Source organism: Puma concolor, chromosome B3 (assembly GCF_028749965.1).
Source record: "Puma concolor isolate L17-30 chromosome B3, mPumCon1.1.hap2, whole genome shotgun sequence".
Classification (NCBI taxonomy): domain Eukaryota; kingdom Metazoa; phylum Chordata; class Mammalia; order Carnivora; family Felidae; genus Puma; species Puma concolor.
The window spans coordinates 66,443,508-66,469,718 of record NC_141672.1 but is presented as its reverse complement, the minus strand read 5'-3'; the positions used below and the strand labels follow the sequence as shown (position 1 = coordinate 66,469,718).

General features: G+C 35.0%; 1 protein-coding gene across 6 annotated transcripts in view; it reads left to right on the top strand.

Annotated features, from left to right (window-relative positions):
• Nucleotides 1-26,211, top strand: part of AKAP6 (A-kinase anchoring protein 6) — a 493,633-nt gene that overhangs the window by 416,982 nt on the left and 50,440 nt on the right. For all 6 annotated transcript variants that reach the window (XM_025919741.2, XM_086709961.1, XM_086709963.1 and 3 more), the window contains one exon: nt 11,910-12,125. In XM_025919741.2, the coding sequence (XP_025775526.1) occupies nt 11,910-12,125 (216 nt within the window). The remainder of the gene's footprint in view (nt 1-11,909; nt 12,126-26,211) is intronic.

The following is a 26,211-nucleotide window of genomic DNA, read 5'->3' as shown; positions in this document are numbered from 1 at the left end:
CAACACATAGCCCGACGCGAGGCTTGAACTCAGGAACTGTGAGATCATGACCTGAACCGAAGTTGGACACTTTTTTTTTTTTTTAATTTTTTTTTCAACGTTTATTTATTTTTGGGACAGAGAGAGACAGAGCATGAATGGGGGAGGGGCAGAGAGAGAGGGAGACACAGAATCGGAAACAGGCTCCAGGCTCTGAGCCATCAGCCCAGAGCCCGACGCGGGGCTCGAACTCACGGACCGCAAGATCGTGACCTGGCTGAAGTCGGACGCTTAACCGACTGCGCCACCCAGGCGCCCCCGAAGTTGGACACTTAACCAACTGAGCCACCCAAAGCCCCAAATGATTTTCATTTTTAAGTAATCTCTACACTCAACATGGGGCTTGAATTTACAACCCCAAGATCAAGAGACTTATGCTTTACCAACTGAGTCAGTCAGGCACCCCATAGATTACTAACTTTTAACTTAGGTCTAGAAACGGGTATAAGAGACACCTATGAAAAGTATACTGAAGTACATTATTGGCTCTCTTATCAACAATAACTTTATGGTTGTGGCCACTTCTGGTTGGAAATAAGGGACAGGAACAGTCTTAAAATGGAAACATTTTATAAGCCTCTTCAGGTCTTTTAGAAAGGAAATGTAGCATAGTTTTTTTATGAATTAGCTCAGGATTCAAGTTGCATGGGGTAACATCCTGCCTTTGCTGCTTATTAGCCGTGTTATCTTTGGTCAGTTACTTAACCTCCTTGTGTCTCCATTTCCTCATTTGTAAAATAGGTACATGACAATAATATATATTTCATAGTGCTGTTGTGAGGATTAAATGAGCGAATACATATAAAATACCTAAAGAATGCATAGCAGAAAGAAATACACAAATAATGTTTGTCATTAGTGTATGAGATTAGTGAAAACTAAAAAAATACTAAGAATAGTGCTCTAGCAATTTAATAATATTCAATGATTGTTGGCTATTATTTTGCAATCAAGTAAATCCTTGATTAAATATTTGAGGAGAACATAACATTTAAAAGACTTCTTATAGGTTCACATACATATAGTTAACTTAGAATGACTGTTGGTAAAATACATGAAGTACATCTGATATGTCACTTTTCTCATTTTCATGTGGACACCAACAACACAATGGATTACATTTTCATAAGATGTGTGATCGTGCATGAAACTCACCACTGCAGTAATTAGACTTAACTAACATTCTTTAATTTCTACATTTTCTTCAACTCCTTTAACAGATCCATGCTCTTCTATATATACTTTTCTGTTTATGTTTTATGATATTTCTAGAAGTAGGACAGCTATATTAAAAACAGCACTGTATTATTTTTATCATATAGCAGAATGTCTTATCTGTTGACTGAGATTTATAGGTTTGCAGTTATGACTCTATCCCAGGGAATTGTATAGCCATTACTTTAAAAAAAATAAATGAAAGCTCTAAGTTTGCCTTTATTTAAGTGTATTAATATGTGTTTGAACTCACTGTTGCAGAACTGTGATGTCTGAATGTTATTAGTAATATCATAAGATCTCTTGTCATGACACACCCTAAATGTATGTGTGGTAAATTCTCTGATTCTATTACCAGTTATGTGGCTAATAATATATACCTGGCCTTACCAAGAGATTAAAAAAATAGCTTTATTGTGATATAATTCACATACCATAAAATCTAATTTCAGAATGTTTTCACCAGTCCCCAAAGAAATCCCTTAACCATTAGCAGTCATTCCTTATCCCCCACTGACTGCAACCCAAGGAAACCACTAATATACATAGTATGCGTTTGTCTGTTCCAGACATTTTATATAAGTGGAATCATACAATTATGTGGCCTTTTAGTGTCTGGCTTCTTCACTTAGCATAATTTTTCAAGGTTCATTTATGTTGTGGTATGTATCAGTACTTTATTCCTCTTTTTTTTTTTTTAATGTAAGCTCTATGCCCAACACAGGGCTTGAATTCATAACCCCAAGATTAAGAATCACAGGCTCTACCAACTGAGTCAGCTAGGTGCCCCTTTTGTTCCTTTTTATGGTCAAATAATATTCCATTGTATGAATAAAAAATACTACATTTTTTGGATGCATTCTAACAATTTTATTTTATTGTATTTCATATTTTTTAATTTTATTTTTTATTTTTTATTGTTTAAAATTTACATCCAAATTAGTTAGTGCAACAATGATTTCAGGAGTAGATTCCTTAGTGCCCCTTACCCATTTAGCCCATCTACCCTCCCACAACTCCTTTAGTAACCCTCTGTTTATTCTCCATATTTATGAGTCTCTTCTGTTTTGTCCCCTCCCTGCTTTTATATTATTTTTGTTTCCCTTCCCTTATGTTCATCTGTTTTGTCTCTTAAAGTCCTCATATGAGTGAAGTCATATGGTTTTTGTCTTTCTCTGACTAATTTCACTTAGCATAATACCCTCCAGTTCCATTCACGTAGTTGCAAATGGCAAGATTTCATTCTTTTTGATTGCCGAGTAATACTCCATTGTGTGTGTGTGTGTGTGTGTGTGTGTGTGTGTGTGTGTGTGTGTATAAATTTTATTTATCCATTCATCCATCAATGGACATTTGGGCTCTTTCCATACTTTGGTTATTATTGATAGTGCTGCTATAAACAAGGGGGTGCATGTGTCCCTTCGAAACAGCACACCTGTATTCCATGGATAAATGCCTAGTAGTGCAATTGCTGGGTCTAGGGTAGTTCTATTTTTAATAACTAAAATAGAGGAACCTCCATGTTGTTTTCCAGAGTGGCTGCACCAGCTTGCATTCCCACCAACAATGCAAAAGAGATCCTCTTTCTCTACATCCTCGTCACCATCTGTTGTTGCCTGAGTTGTTAATGTTAGCCATTCTGACAGGTGTAAGGTGGTATCTCATCATGGTTTTGATTTGTATTTCCCTGATGATGAGTGATGTTGAGCATTTTTTCATGTGTCTGTCACCATCTGGATGTCTTCTTTGGAGAAGTGTCTATTCATGTCTTTTGCCCATTTCTTCACTGGATTATTTGTTTTTTGGGTGCTGAGTTTGATAAGGTCTTTATAGATTTTGGATACTAACCCTTTATTTGATATTTAATTTGCAAATATCTTTTCCCATTCTGTTGATTGACTTTTAGTTTAGCTGATTATTTCCTTTGCTGTGTAGAAGCTTTTTATTTTGATGAGGTCCCAGTAGTTAATTTTTGCTTTTGTTTTCCTTGTTTTTCTTGTTTCCTTTTGTTGTCCTCCGGACACATGTTAAGTAAGAAGTTGCTGCAGCTGAGGTCAAAGAGGTTTTGACTGCTTTCTCCTTGAGGATTTTGATGGCTTCCTGTCTTACATTGAGGTCTTTCATCCATTTTGAGTTTATTTTTGTGTATGGTATAAGAGAGTGGTCCACGTTCATTCTTCTGCATGTTGCTGTCCAGTTTTCCCAGCACCATTTGCTGAAGAGACTGTCTTTACTCCATTGGATATTCTTTCCTGCTTTGTCAAAGATTAGTTGGCCAAAAAATACTACATTTTTTTAATCCATTAACCATTGATATATATATGTGTGTGTGTGTGTGTGTGTGTGTGTGTGTGTGTGTGTGTGTGTGTGTGTTGTTTATGCTTTTTGGCTATTATGAATAACATTGTTATGAATATTAGTCTGAAGGTTTTTGTGTATTCTTTTGGGTATTTATCTATGACAGAAATTGCTGGATCATGTAGTAATTCTGTGTTTAACTTTTTGAGGAAATGTCATACTATTTTTTTTTTTTTTTTTGAGAAAGAGATAGGAAAGAGAGGTGGGAGAGGGGTAGTGAGAGAGGGAGAGAGAAAATCTTAGGCAGGCTCCACACCCAGCATGGAGCCCTAAACAGAGCTCTATCTCATAATTGTGAGATCATAACCTGAGCTGAAATTAAGAGTCATATACTTAACCAACTTAGCCACTCAGTTGCTCCATGTCATACTATTTTCCAAAATGAATGCACTACTTTGCAATCTCACCAACTGTGTATGAGAATTCCAATTTCCCTATATCTTTGCCAATGTTGTTATTTTCGTCTTTTTTATTTTAGCTATCATAGTGTGGGTGAAGTAGTATCTAATTGTGGTTTATATTTGCATTTCCCTGTTGGCTAATGATATTGAACACTTTTTCATATGTTTATTGGTCATTTGTATGTTGTCTTTGAATAAATGTCTATTGAATACTTTGCCCATTTTAAAAATGGAGTTACTTATCTTTATATGGTTGAGTTTTAAGGGTTCTTTATATATTCTGGGTACAAGTCCTTTATAAGATATAGGATTTTCAGATATTTTCTCCCATTCTGTGGGTTCTTTCATTTTTTTTATGGTGTCATTTGAAGAGCAGAAGTTTTTAATTTTGATTAAATTGTCCAAAAGTCACTTGTACTCTTGGTGGTATCTCTAAGAAATCACTGCCTAAGAAGTCAGAAGTCACTTCTACTTTAGGTGTCCTATTTAAAAAACCATTGCCTATCCCCAGGTAATGAATATTTACTCCTATGTTTTATTTTCATATGTTTTTAGTTGTAGTTCTTTTTTTTAATGTTTTGATGTTTTTATCATATTTTTGAGAGAAAGAGACAAGAGTGTGAGCAGGAGAGGGGCAGAGAGGGAGACACAGAATCAGAAGGAGGCTCCAGGGTCTGAACTGTCAACATAGAGCCTGATGTGAGGCTCCAACTCATGAGCCATGAGATCATGACCTGAGCTGAAGTCAGATACTTAACCAACTGAGCCACCCAGGCACCCCAATTTTAGTTTTAGTTCTTACATTTAGGGCTATGATTCATTTGGATTTAATTTTGTATATGATGTGAGGTGGGGGAGTTCAATTCATTCTTTTGCATGTGGATATGCAATTATCCCAGCCCCTTTTATTGAAAATGCTTTTTCTGACTTAATTGTACCAAGATCTTTTTAATTCCACTTTATTGGAAAGCATTCAATCATTAATCATTAATATCCTATACTTAATCATAAAATATGCCTTTTTATGGCCTAAATTGGCCATGTTACAAACATTATCTTGTCTAAATTATTGCAGCATCAGAACACTAAGTTATGTTGTTTCTATATCTAAATGTTTTATTATGTGATGTTACCCCCTCAAAGAAGCTTTACTGACTATCCAGTTTAAAGTAACCCCCACCACTTTCCACCATTTCACCCTATTTTATTTTATATCTCATCATTATCTGATATTTTCTTGTAGGTTTATTTATGTTTTATTTCCAGCCTCTTACCACTACCCCCCAACACCACACACAAATTCAAATTTAAGTTCTATGAAAGCAGAACTCTTGTTGCTCACTGCTATATCCCCATCCCTGAGAACAGTGCCTGGTACATAAGAGGCACTCAATACGTGCATTTGGATTGTTGGATGGATGGATGGATGCATGGATAATTGAATTATGATTATCATCATTGACCACTTGAACTTCCATCCTGTTTTAAAATGTTACCAAAATTGTAGTTTCTTGACCTTTCTTATGTGACTCTTCCAACTGTAATGCCTGACCTCTTTTCCCTCCACCTTTTTGATCTTCAGCAACTTTAACATAGTACTAGGTCTATGAACCTTAATCTATATACTCCTGCTAGTAATGATCTTTTCATCCCCTAAGTCAACGTTTACTTTGAGGAGGGAGAGTCTTTTCTTTACAGCCAAATAACAAGCACCTAAAAACAGGTACCACATCTTATTATATTCCCCTTACTTACTAATTCCAACCTATAATGAAAAGTGTGGTGTTTAGCACATAGATGATACTCAACAAATGTTTATTGCTGTAAGAAATACCATTCATATTATCTTTGGCATCCTTGCCCCAAAATAATAATCCAGAACCAACCAGTGAAAAGCATCTTTTGAAGGCTCATAGAGGTACCAGTATTGCCTCTAATTTTCCCCACATACTGTATGTTCTTGTTAGACAATGGCTGTAGCATTAACATTATCTGCATCTGATGCTTTGTACCTTCTGAACAATCATCATGGTTTTGTTTTATTATATACACTTTCTGAGAGAAGCATCTTTAGCACAATGACACATGTATTGGAGTCATTAATTACTAAATAATTTCTTTGATAAAATTGATTAAAAGGAGAAAAATCCCCAAATATAGTATTCAAACAACCTAACATATCATCATGCTTAATAATTATACTGAAAATTCCAAAGATCATCAAGCACGTACTAATAAGATAAAGATATCTCTGGTAAAAAAGACTTATTCATTGATTGATTGATTCTTTTTCTGGCAGTAATTCAGTAACAATTAAAAAAAGAACTGAGCACCATTGGTGTGGTCTCTAGGCTCTTGGCTAACAATGTGACTCCAGAAACAGAATTGTAACTTCTATTTTATACTTCTAAAAAAAAAAAATCTGCTCAATTGGATTAATTCTCTTATCTATAAAACTAAGTTACTCTGTTTCCATAGGCCAGTGTTTTCAAACTTCAGCGTGCATTGTAATCACATATAGTGTTTGTTAAACCATAGCTCACTGATGCCTGTCCCAGAGTTGCAGATTCAGAACAGGTGGAGTGGCCCTAGAGCACTGGCATTTCCAAGTTTCCAGGTGATGCTAGTGCTACTTGGCCTGGAGAAGTCTCTGAGAATATTTGCTCTACAAATCTGGTTACAGGTAGCAGACTAAGAGAAGACAGTTTCCCACCTTATGAAATTAAAATGGTAAAATACAGAAAGTGCAAAAAGGAAAGACAACATGAAAAAGTGTGGGGGACCCTTGCAACAAAGAGGTGGAGCTATTTACTTGTGACTCTTTAAGCCAGAAGAACTTGCATGTCTTTTTTACTTTTTTCCTCTCTCTGTTATTTCCTCACTCCAACTAGATTGAAGGCAAGTATGTGTCATATATGCAGGTTAAAACTTCTTTATTGTGCTTACTACAGAGAGGGCCTACTCAATAGATATTGTTAAAAACTTGATCAATCTAGAAAATAAAGTTATGTTTGCTCTTATAAATGGAATTGCTTCATAAATAGTTTTTAGTTGACAGATCATCTAATGTCCTGTCACTTTGTTAATATTGACCTATTTAATGATGTTACATTAACCTGCTGAATAAAATTATGTAAGAGATATAGACACAAATTGCTTTGGAGTTTCTTAAACAGATTTTTTTTCTGCTTAGTTTTGGTATTTTAAAATTTTTATTTTCCTCTTCATCTCTCTTTTCTCTATTTAGTTCTTGTTTTACTTATTGTGTGGTTTGGTTTTTGGTCTAATTGTAGTTCTTTTCTTGTAAGCTTATTTATATCCTTCTGTGATAGTAGATGACACTATTATTTAAGGTCAAGAATATGGGTATACAAGTAAGTGTAATATTATGCAATATATGTATGTATATGCGTGTATATATGCATATGTTTAATATATAATGAAAAACAAAGTATCAGTATTGGAAGTCTTACCTTTAATAGTGTTAAACTGAAGCCAATGTCAAAAAGGATGTTACATCACATTTGGCTAATAATAGAGTGGCTTAAACAGTCAAAAAGTCTGACAGAATGGCAGGAGGGGAGAAAGAAAAACCCTCATTAAAAAAATAAATAAATAGGGGCACCTGGGTGGCTCAGTTGGCTAAGTGTCCAACTTCTGCTCAAGTCTTGATCATGTGGTTCACCAGTTCAAGTCCTGCTTTGGGCTCTGTGCTGACAGCTCAGAGCCTGGATCCTGCTTCAGATCCTGTGTCTCCCTCTCACTCTGCCCCTCCCCTGCTCATACTCTGTCTCCTCTCTCTCAAAAATAAATAAAAATGTTAAAAATAAACAAACAAACAAACAACTAAATAAATAAAAGACCCCCCCCCCGCAAGATAGACCAAAAACATCCTTTGCATCACCATTGATTAATTGAAAACCAGACCGTTTATACGTGTGATAGAAAAACCTTCAGCCTGTTGGCAACTCTATTGTAACACGTCGAAAAAGATGTGTTTAGAAGGTTGGACATCCGATTATTGTAAAGGAAAACAATGACTTAGAAATTTTGATTTTTACTTTTCTACACTTCTTATAGCAAGTCTGCCTTTTTAATAACATGAGGAAATTGAATAGAAATGTAAAATAAAGAAAATAAGAGATTAGAAATTTAAAAGTAGCACACCAAACTATATTCCACCAATTGGATTCTGAAGTGATGTAAGACAATGACCTCCATACTGAGAGGTAGTCTTCTAAGAAGACCTTGCCTAACAATGACCAAATAATAGGACAACTAATACAAAAACATTTGGAATCGCTTTCTTAGACATACTGATAATTAGTGGGTTTTTTTTTTCTTTCTTTTTAAATTTCCTTCACTCGGGGCACCTGGGTGGCTCAGTCAGTTAAGCGACCGGCTTTAGCTCAGGTCATGATCTCGCCGTTTCGGAGTTCAAGCCCCACATCGGGCTCTCTGCTGACAGCTCAGAGCCTGGAGCTGGTTTAGATTCTGTGCCTCCCTCTCTCTCTCTCTCTCTGCCCTTTCCCCACTCATGCTTTGTCTTTCTCTCTCAAAAGTAAATAAACATCAAAAAAATTAAAAAAAAAATAAATTTCCTTTACTCTTCTTGTCTTTATACTTTTCTGTGAAGGCAATATGACTATGCTTGAGAATCAAGCATATCTCATCAGATATCAAGGAAAATGCTTCAGAATTGGCAATAATGAAAAACATTACAAATTTTTCTGTTAATTACTTCCTATCCAGTTGCTTCACTGTCTCTTCTCCCTAACACACTAGGTGCTCCCGCTGCCCCAGGCTACTTGCTTCCTGAACCTTCTATCTTTATAACCACAACCATTCAGCTTGGACCATCTGGTTCCCATTATTTCCCTGGAGATTTCACCAACTCCTCCAAAAACAACTTGCACAAACATTCTGTTAACAGGTCTCTCTCTACATTACTCTTGGTACCATGCTTATTTGTGGATAGTCCACCTTCAGTAGACTTCAGCTCCTTGAGAGAAGGAGCAGGAACTTGCTCCTGTTTGAAGCCTCCATGCATAAACCACTGCCTAGCAGACAGAAGGTACAATGCACATTTGAGGAAGTCTAAGAGGCAGGGATGAGTTTATCTTATTTCAGTGCCTTACTTAGGTTATTTAGTTTGGATTTGTGTTTAAAAGTACTTTTCTCTGAAAATGTAAGCCAGGAGTAGTTACAATACTTATTTGTTCCTGTGTAGTTACATTTAACATTTTTCTGTGCATAGTTTATCATGGAAATAACATAAACTACTGATTCTAAGAAACATCACCAGAAAATGCACTGGTTTTATTGAGTATGTGTTTGTGATTATAAATAAATATGTATATTTTAATGGTTGTCATGGAAACTCATTTATGTAGAAGAATGTTATTTTATCAGTTATATCTCCTAGATATAAAAAACTATCAAAAATTATGTTGGCATTTAAAATTCTCAATTTTTGCCTCCTTTTTAAAGTCGTGTTATTTCCCACTGTACATATAGGATAAATTATTAATCCAGAATGTAGACTAAGTTCTTTAGATATTTAAAGTAAGAGAAAAAAAACCTGTGGAATTGTGAAGATCCCAAAATTAGGTAGTGAATGTCAACATTCAATAAAATCCTATACTGAACATCAAAAACAGCTTTCACAGTTTTTTACCTGGACTGACTCACATTAAGATGTGGGTTGGGGTTCATCTGGATACTTAAATACTGGGTGTATTCTAGATACTCATAAAAAGATTATGGCCAGTGACGTTTATGAAAATTTCCCCTAGTGATCTCACATGCCCTGTTTCAGAACTTCAAAAATGCCTTTAAGGTGCATGAAGCTTATTTGGGCTACTTTGTAAATGTTATCAATGTGGCTGTGCTAGCTACACACATACGTTTAGTGCTGTCCATGGCAAATTTTCATTTGGCTAAGAGACATGGGGACCTTTTGCTAGCTAGATGAATGCAGTTACTGGTCTAGTCAACTTCAAACAGAGTTTTGCAATATCCAATTTTATGGTATGGAAATATCACTCTTGATTTTTCTAACCCTTTATTGTTAACAAATGTATAACAAAACAAAACAAAGAAATCCTCAATATTCATATTCATAGGACTCATTTCAATGAATTTCAGTTGGCTATATTATTATCTTGAAGTGTTAATATTGGATCAAAATTTGGCAGGTATTAATTGGACTTGACAGTTTGACTTGCTCAACAGTTCTAGAGCAAGAGAGCAAATTGTGTGTGTGTGTGTGTGTGTGTGTGTGTGTGTGTGTGTGTGTGTGTGAGAGAGAGAGAGAGAGAGAGAGAGAGAGGGAGAGAGAGAGAGAGAGAGAATGTATTTAAGAGGGGGCAGTTAGCAGGATGGGAGGAGATGGAAACAATGCTTTTTGCTTTGATAGGCCCTCAAGTTTTATCTTTGAATGTCTAGGGGTTTCTCCTCATTCAGCCTTGAACAAATGAATAGCATCAGTAAAGAAATCTGTCAGACCTGGTGGTTATATCAGGAGTTATGTAGGAAAATAATAATGAATGCTAGGAAAATAAATAAGGGTAAGTTCAGGAAACATAACTAAAAATGCTGCACTGGTATAAATTGAATAATAAAATTCCTAGTCATATTTTGCCATAAATAGAGGTTTGGGAATTTGTCATTCACCTTATTTAAAATTCAGAAATATTAAAGGTACAGTGTTCTTTCATTACAGAAATAATAGAATTTCAGCTATTACTGAGCTAGGGTCATTTAAATGGCTACTGCATGTATTATATCAGTAACTGGAACATCTGTATGAAATGTCCACCTGCTGATCTACTGCCACTCTGTGCACATTTCAATGAACCGCATTTAATCATTTTAAGACTTCTACTAATGAAGCCTTATCTAGATTAACATTTTAAGCACAAATACTTTTAGGCATTAAAACTCTCACACTAAATGAAATTGCATTGTCTTGTTTACCCTTGTTGATTAATAAGCAATCTGTTAACTGTTAGAACAGTCCAATTGTAGCAGTAGAAGGAGATTAGTAATTCGGTGATGTTTGTGGATATAATCATCATTTCTCCTGAAGGCTTTGAATTAGAATATCACTTACACACTATCCGTAGGCAAAGAAAAGATATAATATTTTTAGACATGTGTACCCACTATTTTGCTTGAATCGTTCAGCTTAGGGTCACTGCAGCAATACAAATGCTTCTGGGGGCAAAATGCTATTTTGATGCATGCATATCCTTCTTAAATTGTGTGAATGTCTATTAAATGAAACAGCAACCAACAAATAGTGCAGTAATAATCCAGTATCCTAATTTCTGTTCTCAGAACATTATTGCTTTGTTAATCAAGCTTCGGAAGAGAAATGTTGCTTATCCATTTTTCCCCAATAATAGATGTTAGGTATGAAACTTCTCTGCAATCTTATTTAACTTATTCCCAGCCAGTAGAAAACTAAACTTTCGGCCTCAAAAATCTAGGAGTAAGTTTGGAAAATTTCCATTTCCTTTTGGAGCCCTTCTCTATCTTTTGTGTTTCCTGTCACGTGGAATTAAAGCAGGTCAATCTGTTTGGCATTCATATGACCTAAATTTCATTAATTTATAAATCGTTAATCACCTAGGTGTCCAGGTGGGACCCAACGTTTTAGATGGAGAAATCATTGAAAAAAAGGGAAGAAGAGTGGGATGCAGCTGAATTCTTTGACATTAGTTGGGTATCAACAGACGGTCTCCAATCTAAAGGCAACTCCAGAGCCATTCTTGTCTTATTCATAGCCAAGAATATCACTATAATTTGAAATTATGGTGGAAGTAGGTGTTTCAATTTGGGGGGAATTATGCTTTATAAACACCCACGGATCAAGCCCTTTCTGTGTTGCAGTCCCTCTGTGGTGAAATCAAACAGCGACGACGTGGAGTGGCCTCCATCCTGCGATTGTGCCAGCATCTTCTGGATGACCGGGACACTTGCAATCTGAACGCAGACCACCAGCCCATGCAACTGATCATTGTAAATCTTGAAAGAAGATGGGAAGCCATTGTCATGCAAGCTGTTCAGTGGCAAACACGGCTACAAAAGAAGATGGGAAAGGAGTCTGTGAGTGATATTTTTTTTTAAGCATAATGGTCTCTTATTTTTCTCAGAAAAAAATTATTTCAGAACTTGGAAAATGTATTCATCTTACAAGTGGTTTTGTGAAAGAAAGGGATAGATCTCTCCAACCACTAGTTGAAATTCCATTTGTCATAGCACAGAGATTTATTTGCCGACCAATAAGAAGTGTTTCAGTGTATCTCATTGTCTTGAAAAAAATCACAGGAAGAGTTGGCTTAATCTTGCCAAACTAAGCCATTAATTCCTTCAGTCATTCCTTCACCAGTGATATTCTTTAATCATAAGATATCCCATGCAGATTTTGTTAGAAGGCGGCTTTCTACTCTGAAAGCACGTGTAGCAATGTGTATGCTCTATGAGGCATTGCTCTATGAGGCAATGACATAAAGTATACTGCTTACATTTTCATTACATGATGACTTAACACTGTTCGTACAACAAACTCCATTTCTTTTGCTTAGAGCTTCTTTTGATAGATATGCATTGCTGAGAGCTAGAAAGTTTCCTCTGTGAATTCTAATGCAGTGTTCAAGGTAGGGGTAGGGTCCCTTTTAAGAATTTTCCAAGTTGATTATAAGTTCAAACCATTGATACATGAAGGAAATATATGTGACTAAGGTTGTTTAATAATAGTAGAGAATAAGTTCTTGTCCAGAAAACCTTCATATTCTTAATAGAAAAGATTTATTGATAAAAAGATTGCATTCCCCAAATGACTTTGAAGTCACTGGCCATTAGTTGAATACCTAATTTTCATGTTTGACTTACATAAATGAAACACATACATACATACATGGAATGGAAAGTTATTGTTATATGTTTATATTATCAGTTCTATGGGTTTGGAAAGTCCAAGATTCAAAATTGAAAAATCAAATGTAATAATCCTGCCACTGAAAAAAGTCTTCTCCTGTGAATTCTAATTTTAACAAATTCTTAATATCTGCTGTCTGATGTGTTTGGCATTGGGGACTGGGAACAGAAGGGACAATGAATCAGTAAGCCTTCTCACTTTTTCTGCATCTGCAGCTATGTTGAGTCTAGGGGGTGATTGTATCATCAACAGTTCAATTTAATTGTTTTGAGCTGAAGTTGTTAAATTTCTTAAGACTTCCAAGTTATTACCAGTAATCAGAGTCTATATAATTGGATGTCTTTCCTGGAAAAGACCTATGAAGCTATTTAGCTAGTGTGTTTTCCCTTTCTTTCTTTCTTTCTTTCTTTCAGTGTTTAGAAGGGCAAAAGAGGTTATTTTTTATTCTATAGTTTTGAAGCCTCTAAGCATAGTAGTGACCATAATAAAACTTACACAAAAACCATCTGCACCTGGAGAAGCTCTGACATTTTGGAAGCATTCAAGCTGCTTTGGAGGAGACAAAAATGGCTTTCTTTGGGGATTTACTTGAAATCATATGATCAGGGTTGCAGGACTAGATCTCTGTGGACTAGATGTAGACATTTTTATACTGCTTCTGTGGTGGAAGTAAGCTTTCATTTTAAAACCCTGGCTACTTCTTAGAGGCTCAAGCTAACACATAGAGGTAGATATAAATTGCAGATAGAGAAAAGTCTCCCCTTTTCTTTAGGTTGTCTACTGAGTGTGTAGGCTTTTGGAATGATGGAGGTAGCAAATAAGGTCTGTGCTAAACAAGGTTGAAAATCACTGTCAAGAAAAGGATAGAACAGAGTAAGACTAATGGCAACAATTCAGTCAGCAGAGGGTACCTAATTAAGTTGGAGATATTTCTTGCTTCTGATCTCTGTTGTTTAGTAAAGAATCCATATTGCTTTGATGGGCAAGCAGCCATTGACCATTGTGGGAGGCTACCTATGCAGAAAATCAGAAGTCTCTAAGTGGTCTGTTTGCTTGTTTATCATATGCCTCACCCTCATGCCATCCCCTTGGTCCTTCATGCACAGGGACTTTCAGTGCCTGTTTGCAAGGCCTGGGACGTACTTGCCCATGGTAGATGTTTGACAGATATTTGCTAAATGGATGAGTACACGCTTTTATTTAATAAATTTTCTTTTATTCTGACATTTGGTTTAAAACTATATCTACATTCATGATCAGGGTTCATATTCCCCCAAAATGGCTTTGAGTATTATTACAGTTCTATAAGACTATTCACCTTCATGAGACCACCAAGAAGTTGCCTTTTGACCTGTGTGATGGTGATAATGTTTCCAATGATAGTGACAATGTTTCCAAGTTCTAAAACATGATGTGAAGTACCTGGTGGTATACTCTTTTCTTCAAAAGTTATTTCTGAAGGAAATTCTGTATGAGCTATTGGATAAAAATGTGGACTAGGTCAATTTGATACCACGCATTAGTAAAAGAAAGTATAAGAACCGCATAATCCTCTCGATAGATATAGAAAAAGCATTTGACAAAATACACAGCATCCTTTCTTGATGAAAACTCTAAAGAAATTAGGGATAGAAGGATCATACCTCAAGATCATAAAGGCCATATATGAAAGACCCACCACTAATATCATCCTCAATGGGAAAAAACTGAGAACTTTCCCCCTAAGGTCAGGAACTCAACAAGGATGTCCACTCTCACCACTGTTATTCAACATAGTGTTGGAAGTCCTAGCTTCAGCAATCAGACAACAAAAAGAAATAAAAGGCATCCAAATTGGCAAGGAGTGAGTCATACTTTCACTCTGCAGACAACATGATCCTCTATGTGGAAAACCCAAAAGACTCCACACAAAAACCGCTAGAACTGATCCATGAATATGCTAGAGTCACAGGGTATAAAATTAATGCATAGAAATCGGTTGCATTTCTATACACCAATAATGAAGCAGCAGAAAGAGAAATCAAGGAATCAATCCCATTTACATTTGCACTAAAAACCATAAAATACCTAGGAAATAAACCTAACAAAAGAGGTGAAAAATCTATACACTGAAAACTATAGAAAGCTTATGAAAGAAATTGAAGAAGACACAAAAAATGGAAAAAAATTCTAATCCATGCTCATGGATTAGAAGATCAAGCATTGTTAAAATGTCAAAACTACACAAAGCAATCTACATATTCAATGCAATACCTATCAAAATAACACCAGCTTTTTCACAGAGCTAGAACAAATAATACTAAAATTTGTATGGAACCAGAAAAGACCCTGAATAGCCAAAGCAATCATGAAAAAGAAAACCAAAGATGGAAGTATCACAATTCTAGACTTCAATCTATATTACAAAGCTGTAATCATCAATATAGTATAGTACTGGCACAAGAACAGACACTCAGATCAATGGAACAGAATAGAGAATCCCAGAAATGGACCCATAAACATATGGCCAACTAATCTTGGACAAAGCAAGAAAGAATATCCAGTGGAGTAAAGACAGTCTCTTTAGCAAATGGTTTTGGCAAAACTGGATGGCAACATGCAGAAGAATGACCAGGACCACTTTCTTACAATGTACACAAAAATAAACTCAAAATGGATGAAAGACCTAAGTGTATTACAGGAAGCCATCAAAATCCTAAAGGAGAAAACAGGCAACATCCTCTTTGACCTCGGCCACAGCAATTTCTTACTTGACATGTCTCCAGAGGCAAGGGAAACAAAAGCAAAAATGAACTATTGAGACCTCATCAAGATAAAAAGCCTCTGCATAGTGATGGAAACAATCAGTAATACTAAAAGGCAACCAATGGAATGGGAGAAGATATTTGCAAATGACATATCAGATAAAGGGTTAGTCTCCAAAATCTATAAAGAACATATCAAATTCAACACCCAAAAAACAAATAATCCAGTGAAGAAATGGGCCAAAGATATGAATAGACACTTTTCCAAAGAAGACATCCAGATGGCTGACACATGAAAAAATGTTCAACATCACTCATCATCAGGGAAATACAAATCAAAACCTCAATGAGATACCACCTCATACCAGTCAGAATGGCTAACATTAACAACTCCAGCAATGACAGGTTTTGGCAAGGATGCAGAGTAAGAGGGTCTCTTTTGCATTGCTGGTGGAAATGCAAACTGGTGCAGCCACGCTGGAAAACAGTATGGAGGTTCCTCAAAAAATAAAAAATAGAACTTCCCTACAACCTAGCATTTGCCCTACTAGGTATTTATCCATAGGATACAAAAATGCTGATTCGAAGGGGCCCATGCACCCCAATGTTTATAGCAGCACTATTGACAATAGCCAAAGAATGGAAAGAGCCCAAATGTCCATTGAGTGATGAATGGATAAGGAAGATGTGGTATATATATAAAATGACATATTACTCAATGAAAAAGAATTGAATCAAAAAGAATAAATCTTGCCATTTGCAACAATGTGGATGGAACTAGAGTGTATTATGCTAAGTGAAATAGATCAGTCAGTGAAAGACAAATACCATATGACTTCACTCATATGTGGACTTTAAGATACAAAACTGATGAACATAAAGGAAGGGAAGCAAAAATAATGTAAAAACAAGGAGGGAGACAAACCATAAGAGACTCTCATATACAGAGAACAAACGGGTGTGGTGTTGGGCGGGGGGGGGGGGCGGTGATGAGCTAAATGGACAAGGGGCCTTAAGGAGGACACTTGTTGGGAAGAGCACTGGGTGTTATATACAAGTGATGAATCACTGAATTCTATTCCTGAAATCATTATTACACTATATGGTAACTAACTGGGATTTAAATTTTTTTTAAATGTGGACTAGGTTCTGATACTGCAAATTAGAAGCTCTGATTCAGTCACTGTGTTATAGGATTGTCTTCATTAGTCATTTTGGAAATAGCTTATATAAGAGATGTCACTTAATCCCATATGCAGTATTCCTTATGGTTCAATTGACATCTGTTTGTGTGATGATTCGATTACTATTGGTCTTCTCCATTGGTCTGAAGAAAGCAGCCACATAGCCAGTTTCTGTTCACCTCTGCATTCCTAAAACTTCACATAGGGTTTAATAGGTACTTCATAATATTTGTTAAATAAGTGAATTTTCTCTAAGAGATTCTCTATAGTAGTCAGTGTTAGAGATTCAGCAGTAAATTAGATCCCTTCCCCTTCCTTAAAAAGCACAGCTCGAAAGATAATACAAATGTACAAATAACTATCATACTAAGTAATATTCATAGCTAATTACAGACAAAAATATGGAAAAACTTTCCATAATATTCAGAAAAATTTAGGTAAGTGTATAAATGTCAAACTTCCCTATTACCCCTAACTAGGTAAATAATGAATATATTTATCTCTTTTTCAAAAGTTACAAGAAAGCAAGAGATCTTGTATAAAACCTCCAAAGCACCTTTCTCCCTTATCAAGTATCTTGACAAATCCCAAAAGTATCTTTTTCCCTTATCAAGATTTTGAAATTGCATAATTATTTTACATTACACTTGTTCTTCATACATTTAAACTCTTTACCCAGACTTACTTTTGTGTGTTTGTGTGTGTGTGTGTGTGTGTGTGTGTGTGTTAACTGTAATATTGATGTGTGTCCATACTTTTCAAGCTTTAATTCTAATTTTCATTTGAATTGTATCTTTTGGTTTTTTTCTTTCCTAGTCTTCTGCCTTCTTTCTTTGTGAGCCAAAGAAACTTGAGCTGTGTTCCTTTTATTCCTTTCATTGATTCAGGCCCATATCTTGACTGACAGTACTATACATTTATGTTACCTTAAGCCATCCCATCTTCCAAAATAGCATTCTGAATTTATTATGTGTTTATTATAGAGAACCAAGATTTTACCAGTTTAAATATCACTTCTTACAACAGATGAAAATTAAAATGTATAAGACAATCCATAGTAACGACAATCATCCATACCAATAATCTATAAATTTACTCAGAACAGTGTTTCTTATCTTTTAATAAAGAGGCCATAACTCCTTGATGAAGGCTGTAGGCCTTCTTCCTCTTAAAGTACATAAGCAGATATCCACTTTCAGCCAAGATAAAGTATGAGATCACATTTATCCTTGTACCTGAAACAAGTAAAAAACTGGGCAAAATCACATTAATTTTTTTTTTTTACTTTTGAGAGAGAGAGAGAGAGAGTGAGCAAGTGGGGAGAGGCAGAGAGAGAGGAAGACACAGAATCTGAATTGGCTCCAGGCTCTGAGTTGTCAGCACAGAGACCAATGTTGGGCTTGAACCCACGAACCATGAGATCATCACCTGAGCCGAAGTCATCCACTTAGCTGACTGAGCCACCCAGGTGCTCCCAAAATCACAAATTTTAACCTTGCATGTGAAATGAATGAAGTGATACTATGGTTACCCAATTTTCTGCCTAGAAATTCCAAGGCACAGCATATGGAGAGGAAGTCTATGCAGATTCTGGCAGTCTCACTGAGTTGAAGAGACAGGTCTGGGAGTCTGAGGAGGCCTAGACAGCTAAATGTGCTATAGGACTATATCTATTTTGCTATTTGCTATAGAGTAATAGAGAGGAGAGAGCTGCGGAGAGAAGCTAACTTCCAAGAAGTTAGACAAAAATATTGTGCATATTAAGTACAGACATTGAAGATATCTGTCAAAAATCAAACGTTTACAGATAAAAACTATAATAACTGAGATGAAAACTACACTGAGTGGTATTAACAGCCAATTAAATATTGTAGAAGTGATTCATAAACCTGAAAATGTAACAATAGAAACTGTCTAAAATGAAACACAGAGAAAAATAAGACAAAATAGAAAACAATGCATGAGTGAGCTGTGAGATAACTTTAAGCAACACGATATATATGTAATTGGAATCCCTAAAAGAAAGGACATAAAGAGAAACAATTTTTGAAGAAATAATGGCCAAAATTTTCCAAATTTGATGAAAAGTATAAACTGATACTTGTCAGTAGACTTTAGGCACAATAAACATGAAAAAACTACACAAGGGACATCATAACCAAATTGATTAAAACCAGTGATAAGGGAATATCTTCAAAGCATGCAGAGAAAACAGAGTTATTATTAAGAGTTATAGCAGACTTATTAAGAGTTATTATTATTAAGAGTTATAGCAGAATTCTTTTTCAAAACAATGCAGATCAGGAGACAGTGGAGCAACATCTTTAAAGTATTGGGAAAAAATAACAACCAAGAATTCTACACACAGAGAAATATTCAAAGAGAAAGATAAAAAAAATTTTCAGACATCAAAAGAAGAAAAAAATTATCACCAGGAGAACTGCATTACAAGAAATGTTAAGAGAAATTCTGCAGGCAAAAGAAAAATGCTATCAGTGGGAAACTTGAATCTGTACAGAGGAATGTTAAGTACTGGAAATGGCTACTATGTAGGTTAATATGAAACTATTTTTGTATTATTTAAATCTCTTGAATTGATAATAGGTTGTTTAAAACAAGATAGTAGCAATGTATTACGGGATTTACAAAACATGTAGAAGTAAAACGTATGACAACAATATCACAAAGACCAGGAAATGGAATTATACTGTTGAATGGTTCTTATACTACATGTGGTAGTATAATATCATTTAAAGATAGATTGGAAAACATAAAATGTATACTATGATAAGAAACTGTATCTAATAGTCCAACAAGGGAAATGAAATCATTAACCATACACACACACACACACACACACACACACACACACACACAATGCAGGAAAAAAGGGAAAATGGGAATAAAGCACAGGTGTAACAAAGAGAAAGAAGCAAGGTGGAAGATTAAACCAATCATATCAGTAATTCTACTAAGTGTAAATGGACTAAAAACTTCAATTGAAAGGCAGTAATTGTCAGGTTGGATTAAAAAAACAAGATTGAGCTATATGTTGTCTATAATAAACCCACCTTAATTATAGACAAAATAGGTTAAGTGTGGAAAAACATATATTAAACTAACACAACTGTTAATATGTAACAGATTTGATTTCAAAGCAAAAATATTATAAGATGTAAAGAAGGACACTTTTTTTTTAATGATAAAGATGCTAATTAATTTAGAGGACACACCATTAGTAAATGTTGATGTTCTAATAACAGAACTTACATGAGTCAAAAACTGATACAAGTAGGCAGGGATACACAGTTTTGGAAAAAGATTCCAACACTTTTCCTCAATAATTGGCAGCATAAGCAGACAGAAAATCGGTAAGAATATAAAAGCCATAAACACTCCATAAATGAACTTGATCTAACTGACATTTAAAACACCTCATCCCACAACAAAAAATATACTTTATTTTCAAGTGCACACAGAACATCTACCAAAAATGACTCTTTTCTGAACCATAGAATAAGTCTAAAAGGTAAAAGGACTCATATTATACAAAGTATGCTCTCTTATTATAATGGAATTAATTTAAAAATAAATAATAGGCATATATTTATAAAATCCTCAAATATATGGAAACTAAATAGCAAATTTATATACAACTCATGGAACAAAGAAGAAATTAGAAGGGGAAATTATCAAGTGTTTTTGTACTGAATAGAAATAGAAAAAATTAAAATTTGTGCCACCAAAATTTGCTATTAAAATAATGATCTTAGCTTTCACCATATGCAACTAGAAAAATAAGGGCAAATTAAACACAAAGTAGGTAGAAGAAAGGGGGGGGAGGAAATAAATATCAGAGCAGAAATCACTGTAATTGAAAACAGAAAAACAATAGAGAAAAAAAATCAATGAAATAAAAAAAGCTGTTTTATTGAAAAGATAAAAGCTTTATCAACACTGATCAGGGAATATGGAGAAAAGACACAAATTATCAACATCAGGAATAACAGACATCACTACATATTCTACTAATATTAAAAATATGAAGGGAATATTATGAATAATTATGCCATTAAGTTCAACTATTTAGATAAAATAATGTAGAAACTTTATCAACTTAATAAAGGATGTATACAAATAATCTATTTTTTATTTTTTATTATTAAAGTTTATTTATTTTTTTAGAGAGAGAGAGTGAGTGGGATAGGGACAGAGAGAGAATCCCAGGCAGGCTGTACATGATCAGCATGGAGCCCGATGTGGGGCTTGAACCCATGAACCATGAGATCATGACCTGAACCAAAATCAAGAATTGGATGCTTAACAGACTAAACCCACCCAGTAATCCCTACAAATAATCTAAAGCTAGCATATTTAATGGTAAAAGACTGAATACTTTTCTCCTAATATCAGTAGAAGGCAAGGATGTCCATTTTCACCATTTCTATTTAACATCGCACTGGAAGTTTTAGCCCATACAAGAAAGCAAGGAAAAAAGGAATTAAAGGCATGCCACTTGGAAGATAAGGGACCAAATTATCTTTACTTACATGCTTCATGATCATCTATGTAGAAAATGCTATATATTCTCCAAAAAAAAAAGATCCTAGGGCTAGTAAAAGACTTTAACAAAGTTATAGTATACAAAACCAATATACAAACATCAATTGTATTTTTATGTGCTATCCATGAACAACCAGAATTTGAAATTAAAAAACCAGTATCATTTATAATAACAGCAAAAATACGAAATACTTAGGGATATATCTCACAAAATACATGAAGACCTATTCTCTGAAAATTACAAAATATTGGTGACAGAAATTAAATAACTAAATGAGTGATGAAGTATACTGTGCTCATGGATCATAAGGCACAATATTAAGATATCAATTCTCCCCAGATTTATCTGTAAGATCAATATAATTCAAATGACATTTCAAGTAATGTATTTTGTAGAAATTTATAAGCTGATTCTAAAATTCACATGGAAATGCAAAGGCATTAGAATAGTCAAAACAATTTTGGAAAAGATGAATAAAGTTAAAGGACTTACACCTCCTGATTTCAAGACTTAAAATAAAGCTACAGTGTTTGGGAGAGTATGGCTTTAGTGTCAAGGCCAAGAAATAGATCAATAGAACAGGGTAGATATTTCAGAAATAGAGCTGCACAAAAATGGTCAATTGATTTTTGACAAAGATGCAAAGGCAATTCCAAGGGTAGTCCTTCACCAAATGATCCTGGAACAATTTAGCATCTACATGCACAAATATGAAATTGAACTCCATATTGCATGCACCATCCTGAAAAATTGAAGTCAGGGAGCCTGGGTGACTCAGTCAGTTGAGCATCTGACTCTTGATTTCGGCTCAGGTCATGATCTCATGGTTTGTGAGTTTGAGCTCCGCACCAGGCTCTGCACTGACAGTGCGAGGCCTGTTTGGAATTCTCTCTCTCCTCTCTCTTTTCCCCTCCCCTACTCTCTCTCTCTCTCTCTCTCTCTGTCTCTCAAAATAAATAAATAAATAAACATTTTTTAAAAAAGTTTAAAAATAAATGAAGTCAGAATGGATCATAGATCTAAATGTAAATGTAAAACAAAATAGAAAAAAATTATAGCGTAAAATCTTTGTGACCACTGGAGGAATTATGAAGTGTAATGAGGAAGATTTTGGGGATGGTAAATATAGTCATGATCTTGATTGTAGTGATAGTTTTGTGGGTATATTTATATGTCAAAATGTATAAAATTGTACATTTTAAGTTATGCAGTTATTTTATGCCAATTATACCTCAATAAGACTATTTTAAAAACACATGGGGATATACAGAATTTTACATGTAGTTATAAATGGGTTGATAGATTGCCCTGAAGCCTGACATTGAGTATCCTTGCTTTGGAGTAAGTAAATAAAATGAGCATCCCTTTTCTGAAGGACCAAAAAACAACAGCAACAAAAATAATAATAGCTAACATAATAACACTTACTAGGTGTTAGGCCCTTTTCTGTTACATGTTAATTCATCTAAGACTTTTAATAGTCATATGATATATGTACTATTATCCTCTCAATTTTGCATAAGAAAAGTTGAAGCAGAGTTTCATCAACTTTTTCAAAGTGACCCAGCTAGTTTGTAACTGATTTGTCAAAGCCTAGACATCTTGGCTCCAGAGTCACTGTCCTGAATCAGCATCCTAAATTGTCTCTTTAAGATAAGGTCTTTTTTGGGGCGCCTGGGTGGCGCAGTCGGTTAAGCGTCCGACTTCAACCAGGTCACGATCTCACGGTCCGTGAGTTCGAGCCCCGCATCGGGCTCTGGGCTGATGGCTCAGAGCCTGGAGCCTGTTTCCGATTCTGTGTCTCCCTCTCTCTCTGCCCCTCGCCCATTCATGCTCTGTCTCTCTCTGTCCCAAAAATAAATAAACGTTGAAAAAAAAATTTTTTTTAAAGATAAGGTCTTTTTTAATGATATGAATGTTGCATATGCATCCACTCTTGTTTTAATTAAGTAAATTAACAGGAGTTTTATAAATACGTATTAAGTCTATTGGATTTTGAAATTAGGTCATTCCATTTTTCCAACACAATTTAGGAAATTATGGATCAAATTTCTTCATTATCACAAGTGATATGTGAAGAAGTTTTAATTGCCAAAAATTAACCATCTCTAACTCATTTATGAAAAGGAGTAATATTTTCTTCTTACAAGTATCAATGTATTATGAGGGTCCTATAACCTTTGGCAAATGAGATAAAAAGAACAAATGTCCCAAAGCTTCAGAAGGCATACATTGTTCCCATAAATACGTTTGAATAAAAAGTTACAGCTGCAATGTAGAATATGGTATCCACTGGCCATATGTGGCTATCTAAATTTAAATTAATTAAAATTACATAAAATAAAAAGATTAGTTTCTTATTGGCACTAGCCATATTTGAAGTTCTTATAGTTATATGCAGTTATTGGTTACTGTACTGAATAGCACAGGGAATTTCCATCATTGTACAAAGTTCTATTGGACAGCACTAGTTTACAGTGCCAAGATTTGTAACAGTCGCTCTCAGAGTCTAGTGTACATATGAATTACCTGGGTATCTTGTTTATTTTTTTATTATATGAAATTTATTGTCAAATTAGTTTCCATACAACACCCAGTGCTCATCTCAAAAGATGCCCTCTTCAATGCCCATCACCCCTCCCTCCCACCCCCCATCAACCCTCAGTTTGTTCTCAGTTTTTAAGAGTCTCTTATGCTTTGGCTCTCTCTCCCACTCTAACCTCTTTTTTTTCTTTTTTTTCCTTCCCCTCCCCCATGGGTTTCTGTTAAGTTTCTCAGGATCCACATAAGAGTGAAACCATATGGTATCTGTCTTTCTCTGTATGGCTTATTTCACTTAGCATCACACTCTCCAGTTCCATCCATGTTGCTACAAAGGGCCATATTTCATTCTTTCTCATTGCCACGTAGTACTCCATTGTGTATATAAACCACAATTTTTTATCCATTCATCAGTTGATGGACATTTAGGCTCTTTCCACAATTTGGCTATTGTTGAGAGTGCTGCTATAAACATTGGGGTACAAGGGCCCCTATGCATCAGTACTCCTGTATCCCTTGGGTAAATTCCTAGCAGTGCTATTGCTGGGTCATAGAGTAGGTCTATTTTTAATTTTTTGAGGAACCTCCACACTGCTTTCCAGAGCGGCTGCACCAGTTTGCATTCCCACCAACAGTGCAAGAGGGTTCCTGTTTCTCCACATCCTCTCCAGCATCTATAGTCTCCTGATTTGTTCATTTTGGCCACTCTGACTGGCGTGAGGTGATATCTGAGTGTGGTTTTGATTTGTATTTGAAAAAGAGTAATATTTTATACAGAACCTTAAGGAAGAGAACTAAGCAAGCATTTTCCCTTTTACAATACCAGGAAAAAATAAAAAAGAGAATTTGGTTTGCCATGTGAGTTGGTTACCCACTGATATTTCACTGACACTTATTTATTTAAACATTTTTTTTAAGAACGTGGAGGTTCTTATTAATTCACAATTGCTTCACATAAACTCCTGACTTTCATGGAATTTGTACCAAGAAGGTCACTTTTCCAGTGGTGAATTCTATATATCACAAGTCAGATTTCTTTTTTCAAATGCCATCTCAATAAACCTTTACCAGACAGGTTTGGTCTAATATAGACCAATTCCCTCAGGGAAACCCAACATTCCTAAAACAAGGTATCAAACATTGTGAGGACATATGTCTCTCAGTTTATTTTATTTTCTCAAATTATTTTTTTTTTTGATTATGTGGACAATATCCCTATAAAAAGCCAAGGAGTATTAAGTGTCAGTCACTAAAAGGATGGGGCTGTTGTGTTTATTTGCTAGCAGTATTGAATGTGTACTTTGTCTTAGTCACTGGGTTACCATCCATTGTGTCATTTAATCGTGATAGCATTGTAGATGACAAAACTAACTTTTTGAAAGATTAATTACCCAAGGTCATAGAACTAGTAAGTGGAGGAAAAAGATCTGGATCCATGAATATGTGACTCCAGGGCTTTAAGCTCTTTCACAGCTCTTAAAGGCTTTATTGATATAATTTCTTGCCTCACCACCACCTCCAATAGTCTTATTTTTCCTTTATATTAGAAACTTCCTAGAAATCTTTTTTGAATTGCATACAAGAAAAATCATATAAACAAATGGCAACACAGTAATTTCTGTTATCATACTATTTTTTATTAGATGGTCAGTCCTAAGAATTTGTAAATGATATGTTGAAGATCTAAAGACTCAAGCTAAGTTGGATTTAGTTAGAGGGTTCCATTTGAAAGTAAACCCAGTGCTTCCCTGCAATCTTATCCATTGGCTCTCATGTAAAGAAAGAATTGGATTCATTGGAAAAAAATACACGGGTATAGTTAAGTAGCGGCTTATTTGGAAAAAATAAATCAAATAATGAAAAATCACTGAATAAAAAAAGAAAAATATTTGATAGGAAAAAAGTTGCTTTTGAAAAATGGAAAAGTTTGAATAATAGGGTAAAGTTTAGATTTCAGCATGTATTTTTATGACTGAAATGTTTTGGTTATGATCATCACACATCATCATTCCATATTTTTTTACTCTAAAAGTATTTCTAAAAGTAACAGGATGACTTCTTTGTAAAATTTTTTTGAGTTTGCTATTGAATTCAAAGACAAAAATAAAGGGGAAAATGACATGACAGTTAATCTATGCAAGAAGCTAGATTAGAAAGGACTTCAAAAGTGTTGCAAATACAAGGCTTTTGGGGTGTTGATTGGAAATAAGTCTGGGATTCT